The sequence below is a fragment of the Punica granatum genome, chromosome 6 (assembly GCF_007655135.1).
Source record: "Punica granatum isolate Tunisia-2019 chromosome 6, ASM765513v2, whole genome shotgun sequence".
Lineage (NCBI taxonomy): Eukaryota > Viridiplantae > Streptophyta > Magnoliopsida > Myrtales > Lythraceae > Punica > Punica granatum.
In genome coordinates, this window is record NC_045132.1 from 9,414,889 (window position 1) to 9,427,690 (window position 12,802).

Below are 12,802 nucleotides of genomic sequence, written 5' to 3' on the forward strand. Positions count from 1 at the left end.
AAAAATTTAACGTCGGATTAGAATTATTATCAAATCGAAGTTTGTATATTCTTAGATTAAGGAAAAAAGTTCTTGCTAGAATTATTCAAATGTGAAAAGTTTATGCTTTTTTTTTGTTGTTAACCCTTTAACTTATAAAAAATGAATAAAAATTGTGTGAAAAGGGGCTCTGGTTTCCAAGTTTTCTCAAATTTACCACGGCTTTTTACTCGCGATTTTAAAAAGCATGACATCATATTTTAGTGCCAAATCTATCTCGACATCACAATTACATATTCAATCTAATTATACTTTAGAAAATAAAATAAAAATCAAAGATAAGAAATGATGAGAAAAGAGAAAAATGGAGCGAAAGAGAGAACGTGAGTGAAGGAGTGGGAACAGGGCATCCCTCATCGGCTGAGGTCGCTGGAGGCACCATAAGTTGCTGGCAACCTCAATGATAAGGTGGTGGTTTGATGACAAGTGTCTGCACACCACTGTCATCCTCTTTGTCTTGCTTATAAGAGAGAGAGAGGACGAGTGTCGAGTGCCTACCACTGGCCATGGTGATGAATTTTATATAATCAGGAGGACATAGTAGAGATATAAGCGATACGTGGCGGCCATAAGGTAAAAATCTTGCTAGTAAAATATATTCATTGAATAGAACGACTCAATGAATTACACGAAGATCTCGCTAATTTATTGGCTCAACGACATAACAAACTAGGAAAACAAATGAACTAAAAATATTGTCATAATATCAAAAAGAGATATTGAAAAATCTTAAAGATATCAACTAATCTAATCTTATTTAGTATATCCTATGTCATAATTTGCCAAGATATTGTGTCCAACACTCCCCTCAAAATGAGCATACTGCGCATCGAAATGCTTGTCTTGCACAATCTTATTCCAATGGTTAAATGTTGAGGATCTTATCGAGTTTGACAGCAGCAAGGGCTCTTTAGCTTGATGATAATAGCTATGAATTGATTTGGGTTCTTTGCCCCAACAGTCACTCAGAAATCAACTCGAACTCCTTGACTTCACATCTAGATGCATAATAGTTGACTTGAGTCTTCTTGCCTTCATAAGTCGAATAATTGGCTTGAGGCTTTTGGCTTTAGAGGGCAAGGAGGGTCGAATTGAGCTTCCTACCAATGGCCCGATCGTCTTGCTCTAATATCATGACGAATTTCATATAAAACGGAGGAGATATTAGAGTATAAGCGACACATAGTGGCCATAAGGCGAAAACCACAAGAGTAAAATATATTCATTGAATAGAACTTAATGAATTACACGAAGATCATAGGCTCAAGCACCTGACAAACTAGGAAACGAATGAAGTCAAAATGTTAGCTTAATATAAAAAAGGAGATATTGAAAAATCCTATAGATATCAACTAATTTAATTGATTGATATGATTATTCATAATATTCTAGATCCTAATTTACCGAGTTATTAGCTCAATGAGTGCCGCAACTTATTATTTTGAGCTTTTGAATTATAGGCCTAATCCTTTGTAGGCTCAATGGAAGTTTTACACATTGGCCCGGCCGTAGGTTGTTGATGACTTTAGCGGGAGGGGATGGTTGGACCAGACTCCTCGATCATTCTTTCCTTTTGTTTTCTATTTCACCTTTTTTTATTATTATTCAAAAATTTTAAAATAAATGTTTATATAAGCCATTAATGGAAAAGTTAACTGAATACTAGTAGAATGATAAATCTGGAACCGAAATGATAGTTCGTGTGTTCTAGTCACGAATGAAATGTTGGAATATATTTGAAAAACTATTAAACTGCATGTTTTTTTTTCTCTTTACATAATTTTCCATTTGTGATTGATTTATTGAATAAATTCAACTAATCAAATATTGAAAATTTAATTTTAACCCTTAAAAGAAGTTATCAATCACCAGCTTAAAACGTACAAGTTAGAGGGAATGGGATGTATTGTAATCGCCTGCTCTTATCATAAATTAAGAGATCTCAAATTCGACTCTTACTTGTAAAATTACATGTATCCATTTATTTCAAATTTTAAATTTATATTTTTTTTAATCTTATTTTCTTTTTAAAAGGAATACAAGTCAGGGAGCGATAGCAATTTAGTAAAAAATTGACCGACCTAAGAAACGGAAGAAACTTCATAAAGATATGAGGAGTTTATGTTTTGATTTCTCGGATTCTTGGAGTTGAGATTTGCGACTCTTTATTTAATATACTTGTCAGAACAAACAGCGGTAATTTATATATTTCTTTGATGGGAGTTCTTCTAATTTCTTTTCATTGTTATAACTTATAATTGAGAAAAAAAAAAAAAAAGAGGAAACCCCAGGGCATGTGGATGTGCAATCAACGGCCATGATTCCTTCCTCTTGTTTTGTGCCAAATAATTACTTTAGTTTTATTTAATCATGTGATGAGATGGGGTGCAGTCAAAGTAGAAACCTACGCGGTCGGGCGTCCCACAAAAAGTATGCCCACTCATGATAGCTTTCGGAGGTCTTAGTAATCAGTATAGTCATTTGACCAATGATGTATTTGCCAAATTAATTGTGTGTTTGGTTTTAGAGTTGAGTTGAGTTTTGATTTTAATTGGTTTGTAATGATTGTGAAGTTGAATTATAAGAAAAAGTGTAAAAATGTAATGATTGTATTATTGAATTGTGGAAAAAGTAATGAATAGTTGAGAAAATTTATTATTAAAAATTGAATTGAATGATTAAAAAATTTAAAAATAAAAAAGTAATAATTGTATTTTTGATTTTTATTGTGTAGTGAATAGAGTTAAAGTTAAAGTTAAAACCATAAAATCAGATTGCGAAATCAAACGGGCCGTTAATCTTTTCTTTTGAAGCGTACGAATGATTTTATAGCGCTTTTGTGAAATAACTTATCGATATTGCCATAATTTGACTTTAAATTTCTACCAGCCAAGTACAGAAAGATAATGTTGGGAAAAATATACGAGAACATAACTTTAGATCAAATACAAGTTAAAAGTATCCTGTCCGGCATCATATTTCCTACGTTTTCTATCGCTCCTTTACGATAAGAACACAATCCGGGGCATAATTTCTTCAGAAATTGATCTCATAAACATCTCATCGGTATAGGGTAAGTGCGTATGAAATGATGATGCTGAACTTGTGCTCTCAGTACTCACCGCGGAGAAAATATTAGGTGGTACGAATCTGTTAAGGTGGCCCACGTTAGTTTCAATCAAAAGTCGAGATAAATATAAAATTAATATTTTCTCCTCACCTATGTTGCATTATTTTCTATGATCCTGAAACATAATATCAAGGTATTCTCATATATTGTATTATAAATGTAGAAAATCTATACCGTAAGAGTTTTATTCTTCTTTATGGGCGGATTCAGTTCGAGCTCAATTAGTTAGGATTCATTGGATATTCGAATATCATAATACATACCGAAAAAGTTAATCAACACCAAATCTAACAAACTAGACCCTTTTAGAATAAACAGTCGTAATTATTTCAATATTTCACGGAAACAGCTGATGTAGTAATTACGGTAATGTGATATTGATAAAGTATAGACGGTTGTGATTACTTTAAAATTTCTTGGGAATTTCTCAACCGGTAGTTGCTGGACTCAGTCAACTCTTGCTAACTTGATGTGCTCAGATTTGAATTTCAAAGGTGTTCTCTATTTTTGGGTGACCAGGGGTGTCCGGGCTTCGTTTTACTAATTCCTTGGGCTCCATGAACCTCAGGGGACGCACGAAGTGGATAATCACTTCAAAAGCATTTCGGTGATTTCAGGAGATTTCGAACCAGGAATCAGCTGGATATATGAACTTTTCCTCAACTATTAGGTCAAATCCTTTGGGGTTGAAAAGTAGGGTTATGGCTATTGCAAATCTGCATCTGGGGGTCTCCATTTGCTCCAATAGCTAGATCGATTCTTGAGTTGGAGACTGCATAGTCCCTTTGCATTTTATTTGTTTGTTCGCTCCTTTGAGGGTTTCTTGGATAAGTGCGTAGGGCACATCGTTTGCTCTTAGTATTATCAATTTATCATCATTCATTAAGGAACTACATATATATTGATATGGACAGGGCCTATACATGGGTTTGAGCCTGTAACAATCGGCCCATGGGCTTGATCTATTCGGGCAAAAGCCCAATGACAGAAGGCAACACCCGGCCTCACTACTACAAGAAGCAACCTTTCCCGTTGTGTAAGGGGAAACAATTCATTTTTTCCCGCCCAATCCTTCTCTCTCTCGATAACACACCTCTCTCTCTAATAACTGACCGGAATCCTCCATCTCTGCCATCCCAATCCTAAACCCACCGTCGTCTCCACCGTCTCGGGGCTCTGGCTCTATCATATAATATATATTCACACGAAGGATTGACGTAGTAATTAAGGCAATTTGATATCGACAATTTTCTTCTTGATCTCCTGCTTGGGCTGGTTCATTGCACCTGGTCAGGAGGCTGCAGGAGGCCCACGGGTCGTAAACTTATTTTCCAAGAGAATGCACCTGGGGAATAATCAGCGACTAACTTTGTGCCAGCAGCCGCAGGGTAGAGGGAAAACTTCACCGTTGTTATAAAATCTTTTTGAAATATAGCACTTTCATACAAAAATAAAAAATTGTAACGGTTTCATACAAAAATTTTATATTATGTTTTAATGTTCAACAATTTTTCAATTTATGCTAACGTGATTCCACGGTGACTATTGATGTGTCAAACAATATTGACATGGCGTCTCACATGGTTAATATTACAATAAAAATAAAAATAAAAAGGGAAAATACAATAAAATTTCAAAAAAGTGATAAAAAGTTCCGAAACATGTAATAAAATCTTAGAAATATTAAAAAATCGAAAAATATTAAAATTATTTTTTCATAAATCTTTTAAGAAACTCAATGAAATTTCACGAATTTATTTAAAAAAGCGCCACTAAATATTGAAAATTCAATAAAATTCCAAGAAAATAGAAAAAATTCAAAACATAAGAAAATTAGAATATATTTTTCAGAAAACTTTTAAGAAACAACACTAAATCTTAAAAATACAATAAAAATTTAAGAAATATAAAAATAAAATGCAAAAATACAAAATATCAGAAAAATAGCAAAATAAATTTGCAAAAATACAAAAAATTCAGAACATAACAAAGTTTCCCAAAAAACTACAATATTATCCAAAATTTTCTAAACCACCACTTAGTTGTTTGTTTTTCAAATAATAATTTTACTCAACCCAACTCAACTATATTCTTCCCTATATTCAACAATATAATTATTTCTATTTTGTCTTTTTCTACCATTTAATAATAATTTCTCACTCATAATTTTTTCTAACCATTTTTATAATCAATTTTTTAATAATAAATTTCTCATAAACTTTCACATCTATATATACATACATATATATGTTCTCACACATTAACATATTTGTCAACATCTACAATCATTGTACAAAATCAAATTGAATTGAATCATTTATCCAACTCGAAAACCAAACACAAGCTTAGTATTTTTCAAGAATTTTTTGTTATTTTCTAAAATTTTATTGTATCTTTTTAATTTTTTTGTTATTTTTCTGAAAGTTTCATTGTATTTTTAAGATTATGTAGGCTTTTTAAAAAACTTATAGAAAAATTTTCTTTAATTTTTAGTATTTTTTGAAATAATTTTGTTATTTTACTGAAATTTTATGATATTTTTCCAATTTTTTTTGTTATTTTAAACATTGTTGCATTTATGGATATAGTGGTGATTTAATTTTTTTGTTATTTTAAACATTGTTGCATTTATGGATATAGTGGTGATTTAAAATTTTCTTTAAAAAATATTTTCATTTAGTATTTTTGAGACTTTTTTTTATTTTGTGAAGTTTTATTGATTTTTTATTTAGTTGTGTTTTTTAAAACTTTTCTAAAAAAACAAATTTTAATATTTTTTGAAATTTTTGTTATTTTTCTGAGATTTTATTGTATGTTTCAAAATTTTATCATTTTTATGATATTTTATTGTATTTTCTCAAATCATTTTTGTTTTTATTGATATATTAATGATGTGGCATGCCACTTTAGGATCGTTGGACACGTCAACTGCCACTATGGTGCCACGTCAGCAAAAATTGATGGATTATTCAAGATTGAAACATAACATAAACATTTTGTATGGAATTGTTACAATTTTTATTTTTTATATGAAAGATTTACATTTCAAAAAGGTTTTGTACCAATTGTAGAATTTCCCTAGAAGACGAGAAGTGGCTGATCTTCTGCACTGCTTCGATCTAAGAGAGCTACACCTCATTATTAGTCTTAGAACAAATCAACATTTTGTAGAATCATTACAATTTTTAAATATTTAAATTTCAAAAAGGTTTTGTACAAATTGTAAAATTTCCTCAGGTAGATGAGAAGTTGCTGATCTTCTGCACTGCTTCGATCTCAGAGAGCTACACCTCATTACTAGTCTTGGAACAAATCAACGTGTTAGTGGAGGGAGTACTGAATAAAGTCGTAAGGCTGAAACATTCTATTATGAGTGAATAACTTTAGTGAACTTTCTTAAATTTTTTGTTTTCCTGTCCGTAAGTTTACTCGCATTCAAATCGACTATGGAGAGAGATCAGAGATGGCGGACTTAGGAAAATTTTTGAAATCAGTGAAACGGAGATGCCTCATTAACTCCCTAGACAGACCTCCGTTAATTGCTGAAGAGGTCGCCGACCTACACTTTTTCCACACGTCAACTTGTGATTGGAAGGTCTTATCACGTTACAGTGCTGACATGATACCACCGTTCCTTTAAATACTTTCTCATGATTAAATGTGAAAGCTGCACTAATTACATTGATACGCAATTCATTCAATAAAATTCATTATCAGGGATGTAAACAGTTAAAATGAGAACCGCACCAATTGATGCAATACTCAACTACCCGATACTAGCAGAGTGGCAGCAGCTTTTCATGTGTTTCCTCGGCTGAATGGTAGTTGGTGTCATGGAAAGATGTAATCTTGCAATTACCCTTCCATATACACATTGATATTAAAAAACCGAAGAACGCAAGTTGCTTCGAAAAGCATTGGCAGCAATTGTTACTCCGACATCGCTTCCCGAGAAAATTTGATTCGGCAACAGACACTAGCAATCGCCATCAACCTTCGATCACCCCAAGCAATAACCTTTAAGGGAATAAAAATTTATCGGACTACGTATTTATACATACAAACATCCGTGTATTCGCTTCTCTGATTTCGAACTTACTTCACATTCCGGCGTGGGGCTTTTCATTACAAGACATTCCGCATCAAAATTTACATTACGAGCTTGACCTAGTTACAAGAGTGCATTACTAATATATCAAGGGAAGCAGAGAGGACTGACCTCCGCGTCATCGGAGGATCTCTCTGACTAGAACAGCTCGAACTCAAGTTGCTCTCCCATAGCTTTACACTCTAGATACTTGCTCCCCGACTCCTGAGGCTCCGTATATTGAACTCCAAAGTCATAGCAGTCAGGCAGCTCCGGTGGGATTGCACAACGAATTAGAGCCCAGTTCAAGCCCTCGAAGAATGGATGCTGCTTGATCTCAGCAGCCCCCTTCTCAGTTCCCAAGCGATTCTCGGGCTCTTTTACAAGCAAGCCCCTGATGAGGTCCTGAGCTTGGAAGCTAACCATTGGGCTGTCGGGAAATTTAAGGGACTGCAATACCACGTTAGCTAAGGTCTCCTCATTTCCTGAGCCCTTGAAAGGGGTCCTCCCATAGAGGAGCTCATAGAGAAAAATCCCAAATGTCCACCAATCTACTGCGGCCCCGTGGCCCTCACCCTTTATGATCTCAGGGGCCAAGTATTCGTGGGTGCCGACAAAGGAGTTTGATCGTGCATCAGTTGGCTCTGCCACGAGTTGTGGCAGTGACTTGGAACTACCGCTGGGGTCGGCCTTTAACTTCCCTGTCTTAGCGTTGGGAGGCAGGAACCTTGGGCTGAAGCATGGGACTCGACAGGAGGGCTCAATGCAGAAGGGCTGAGCACAGGTCGATTCCGTGCATGGGCCAGTCCCAGAGACTTTTGGGGGCTCGGGAGCATGAGACGATTTTAGGAGAGTTGGGCTCACCACGCACCGGAGGGATAAATCAAAATCAGTGAGCATTATATGACCGTCTTCCCGTACAAGAATGTTCTCGGGCTTTAGATCTCGGTATACAACTCCAAGCATGTGCAGATACTCTAGAGCAAGGAGGACTTCAGCAACATAAAACCTGGACATAACATTACAAATACAGTTATGTGAGCATTCAATTAGGTGAAAAGAATCAGATAAAACAGTGTATACGTTAGTGACAAACAAACAAGGGAATACTGAGATAAAATTAGAAACCAATAATAAAAAATCATAGAAACCTATACGATTCCCTGAATGACAGCATATTTTCCATTAACCCATAACCTGTTGCCTAAATTCACATGCAAGCATTGGTAAGGACAATTTTTGCTAAGAACTTTACCGTGCTGCTGGTTCTATAAAATGCCTTCCTGGTTGCCTCTGCCGAAGAACATGCAGGTCTCCCCCAGGACAATACTCCATTACTAAGCACGAGAGATTATCTGATGTAAACTGAGCAAACAGAGTCGGGAGAAATGGATGGTCCAGCATCCTCAGTATTTCTCTCTCGGTCTGGGCCCTAGGCATCTTCTTCCTCCGTGCCAAAAACTCATTATCCATTACCTTTATAGCAAACAAGCAAGTTGTACCAATCAATTCTGCCAGATAAACTGTTCCAATGTCCCCACAGCCAAGCTTCTTTAAGAGATTAAAATTGCCCAAGCCAAGGGCCCCACATTGCCTTCGAACATGGCGGATGGCTTCCCACCTAATATCCTTTGACATGTGAGGCCTGTTGCTGCAACTGGACCTGCTAAGGTTGCTCTCGTCACTGATGCTCGTGGTGCTGCTACTGTATTCCCCAAGGCTACTTTTCGAACTCTGAGAAAACTCCCCCTTATCTCTTGATCTTGAGTTGTCTTTTGCAGTTACAGCAGCTATTGTGCCGCTGTTTGCTTCGGTTTGTTCGGCAGTTTGCTTTGTGTACTGAGATGACGCAGGAGCCTGATTACATTGCACATTTTCGCTCTGCAAAGAACACTGACATCTCTTGCAAATGAATTGACTGGTCGTGGGATTTGTTTCAGTGGCTTCAGTATACTTCTCAGAACTAGCAGCAGCAGAAACTAAATCCTGTTTGGCCTTCTTCTTGATGCTATTCTTGTTCCTGATCGCAGGTTTCGCAATACGTGAGGTAGATCTGGCAGATTTGGCAACCCTTGTGCCACTGACCGAGCTAGAAGATGAATGCAGATTGTGCAACCTGCCTTTTCTTCCTGGCTTTGAAGCTGATGCTTTATTCGCCAATTTCCTTGAGGCAGAAACAATACTATGGGGCTCTGCAACGCTCTCATCATCATTCAAGCAAGATAGAGATGCTGATTCTGGGACACTCTCCTGCTGCTGCACCATCTCTTCCTTTAATGTCTTAACCAGAACCTGCTCTGATGTAGGAACAGCAGCAGTTCGAGTTAGATTACTGCCCCCATCCTGATGCAGTTTAGCAGCTAGAGATCGAGGAGAATAAAGCCTTTGAATTGATGCCTTCATCTTAGGTGCTCGAGAGTTCTTGAGTGATTTCATCTCAGGTGCTCGAGAGTTCTTGAGTTTATCATTGGAAGAACTTGATGAAGGCAAATTGTTGCCTTTCTGGATCACCCCTGTTTGAATATCGTAGCTTGAAGATTTTGGTGAAGGGCCCTGAGCACCATAGTTTGATGATTCTAGAGGGATATCTATTTTCTGAGCTGTTTCTGCAGGAGAGCTTGAGCCACTCTCCTCTGGCACCAAAGATATTTCCAACATACTCCCTTTGACTTCACTTGATGTTGAGGCAGCAATTGTATCAACTATCTTTGCATCATACAGGTTCTTTATCCTTCCTGCTTCTGAGTTTCCTGAAGAAGCACTCGACTTCGATAGTCGTCTCATAGCGGCCATCTCTGATGCCTTTGATAAGCATAGATCCCTGAGTGCTTGCTTCAGTGTCACGGGCTCGGAACTCCCAATTCTTGGCGAGCGAGGCATACCTACGACAATTGGCTTCTTCAAAGCATTCTTCCTGAGAGGGCTCCCATCTACCGGGTGCGAAGGGCTTGAAATCCGTGACGAATTTTTGAGATTGAATGATTCAAAGAGCTGATTAATGTCATCTTCTAATGAATCCTTAAATCCCAGTCTGAGAACAGGAAGCTTTCCGTCTTTGTGACTCACACTCAACCCAGAGTTCTTCCTTGAATGTTGAACCTGATCTAGTTCATCTGTTAGCTCAGAAATTTCACAAGTAGCAGATAGCGAACCCATGGCTAGGCTATTTATCCTTCTTGGTTCTCAGATGAATTGCACAAAAAGGTGCTTTGCAATACTACTGACCAAGTTTCCCTGGATTTCCTTTTAGCTGAGAACGCACTCTAGAGGATGTGCAATGGGTCAAATACATCCCCTCCTTATAAATTAACCGCTGGAAACCTGACATCACAAAAGTTCAGAAAAATTCAGCCAATCCAGTTCAGGTGGAGCAGCCGACATAATACCATGACAAGGTCTAAATTGCAGTTGAAGTCGCCGAAGACGGGCCATTTTTTATAATTACTAAAACGAGCATAATAACAGTCATATTTGCACCTTGCAGTCGTCATGACATGAGCTTGAGTTTTATCAGAGCACGAACAAAAAAAAAAAAAAAGACATTACTTGCAGTAAAAAAATAAACTCTTACTTTACTTACTTTTAAGTTATCATCCATTGCTAATTAGATCATTTAAAGCAGCTGCTATTAATTTGAAATAAGAAGAAACATTTGTGTTGACATTTTCCATGGTATTAATAACAGGAAAAAGTCCCCAGGCGAAAACTACTTGAACTTTGCCACTTCTTCTGGTACATTCATGTACTAATAAGGTCAAATCAAAAAAAGTTTTGTAATGCTTCCTTGAGCTAGCTTTCGTTCTTCCCAGACTGTGACGAGGTTATATCTTCAAAGAGTATCGAGATAAGAGGCAAAACACAACATAGTGGCCAAAGAATGGAAAATGACAAAGCAATGCTGAAGGTAGGATGAAAGAAGAACTATTGCAGTGCAATCTTCCATTTCTGTATTCGAAGCAGAGAGATGCTCCTTATATATTGTTTTTGAAAATGTCCAATTCATGTTATCCATCCAAACGCCTTTTATTGACGACCCGTAAAAGAAGAAGCTACATCAAAATTCAAATAGCGCCCCGATATTCAAAGTCCCAAAGTCCAATGGGGACTGATTTGCTTTGAACAGTTTCGCAGTGGGAGGATCACCGCCAGTTGACCAGAGTTTAGACTATCGAAGAGCTAAAAGAGACAAATTTTCCGCTATCCCCAGTAACTGCAAAGGGGGGAAAAAACAACCTCAAAGTCCAGAACTTTGCAGAAATTGGCCGCAGAGATCAGAGAAGAAACGATGCCGATCAAAGAATCAGAAGAGAACAGATCACATCAGCTCAATGAAGCCAGGATCCAGATCAAACAGATCAGAAAAAACAGAGCGTGACACAGCCAGCAAGCTTCTGCGATACCGATTGCATGTGGTATGAAATCAGCTCAAAGCAAGGACTCAGAAGCTTCTGAAATGGCTCCGTCAGGCCACAGATCGGAATTGCCGGCGCAAAGCGAGCTAGCTCCCGACCATAAACATCTCAAACACATACAGTAGCGAGTTAAGAGCTGCGAGATGAGGATAGACGAGCAGTACCTCGGCGAGATGCCGCACATTGAGGAGAACTCCGGAAGCCGAGCGGTGGAGGATGGACTGGGACCGAAATGCAAACCCTAGCTAAGCTACAGAGGGTTTTGAGAGAGAGAGGGGGGGGGGGAGCAGTACGATGCACAGAGAGAGAGAGAGAGAGCAGTGTTTGCTTCTTTCCATACTGAGAGGGGCAGGGGGTGGGGGCTCTGATTATTTCGGAGAGGGTGGGGCCCACCCTGTCTCCAGGTCCTTTTTTCTATTTTCGAGAAAAATGGAAAAATGAAATTAATAATAATGGAGTGGGACAGCAGTAACTATTCAAATTTCTTTGAAGCGGTTACTGTTGTGGTGACTGCGGGAAGTGCTCGAAAATGACGCGAATTACCTCTTCTTTCACAAAGTATCATCATCCCGTTTGAGGAATCATGTATTGTATTGTAAACTAAATGGCATCACAAAAGGTTGATATATATTAGCTTATAATATGAACAAGGAAGATTTCATAGACAAACCAGATGAAATTTATAAGTTGCCTCTTCTTTTATGAGAAATCATCTGATCCCTTTAAGAAATTATCCTTTATATACGTAAATCTTCAAATAAATTTTTTGTAATATAAATTTCACACCACAAACGATTGACCCATTGACTTACATGAGGAAGGGACGATTCCATATATGAATCATAGAAGATATTGAACATGCAAGTTACCTCTTTCTTTCACAAAAAATCATCAAAGCCCTTTTACAGATGATCTCAGTCAATGCCATTGGTGTGTTTGAACTGTTTGTGGAATAACGTTGGAATCCGTTCTTTCTCACAATTGCAGGGAGAAAGAGTGGACAAGGTAGAGTCAATGTCCATCATTATGAATTTAAATAATAATCCTCTCATTTATTGTAGCTGCAATTTATTATACTGTCTTCTGGAAGAAGACATTATACTCGATTTTAATAAGCTAATTAAAACTGCAATT

The 12,802-nt window shown here is 37.1% G+C and overlaps 1 protein-coding gene across 1 annotated transcript; it reads right to left on the reverse strand.

Moving 5' to 3' along the window:
• Positions 1 to 7,164: 7,164 nt before the first annotated feature.
• Positions 7,165 to 11,989, reverse strand: LOC116210763 (serine/threonine-protein kinase D6PKL1-like). Its single transcript, XM_031544806.1, has 3 exons — positions 11,833 to 11,989; positions 8,512 to 10,577; positions 7,165 to 8,265 (listed from the first exon to the last, which is right to left on the reverse strand). The coding sequence occupies exons 2-3, from the start codon at positions 10,410 to 10,412 to the stop codon at positions 7,416 to 7,418; spliced, it is 2,751 nt and encodes a 916-aa protein (XP_031400666.1). The 5' UTR covers positions 10,413 to 10,577; positions 11,833 to 11,989; the 3' UTR covers positions 7,165 to 7,415.
• Positions 11,990 to 12,802: the final 813 nt, after the last annotated feature.

Excerpts from the sequence above, each read along its gene's own strand:
- LOC116210763 (XM_031544806.1), bottom strand. The coding sequence starts at position 10,412 with ATGGGTTCGCTATCTGCTACTTGTGAAATTTCTGAGCTAACAGATGAA. Across the intron at positions 8,266-8,511 it reads TTTATAGAACCAGCAGCACG|GTTTTATGTTGCTGAAGTCC; the intron begins GTAAAGTTCTTA and ends TGTTATGTCCAG.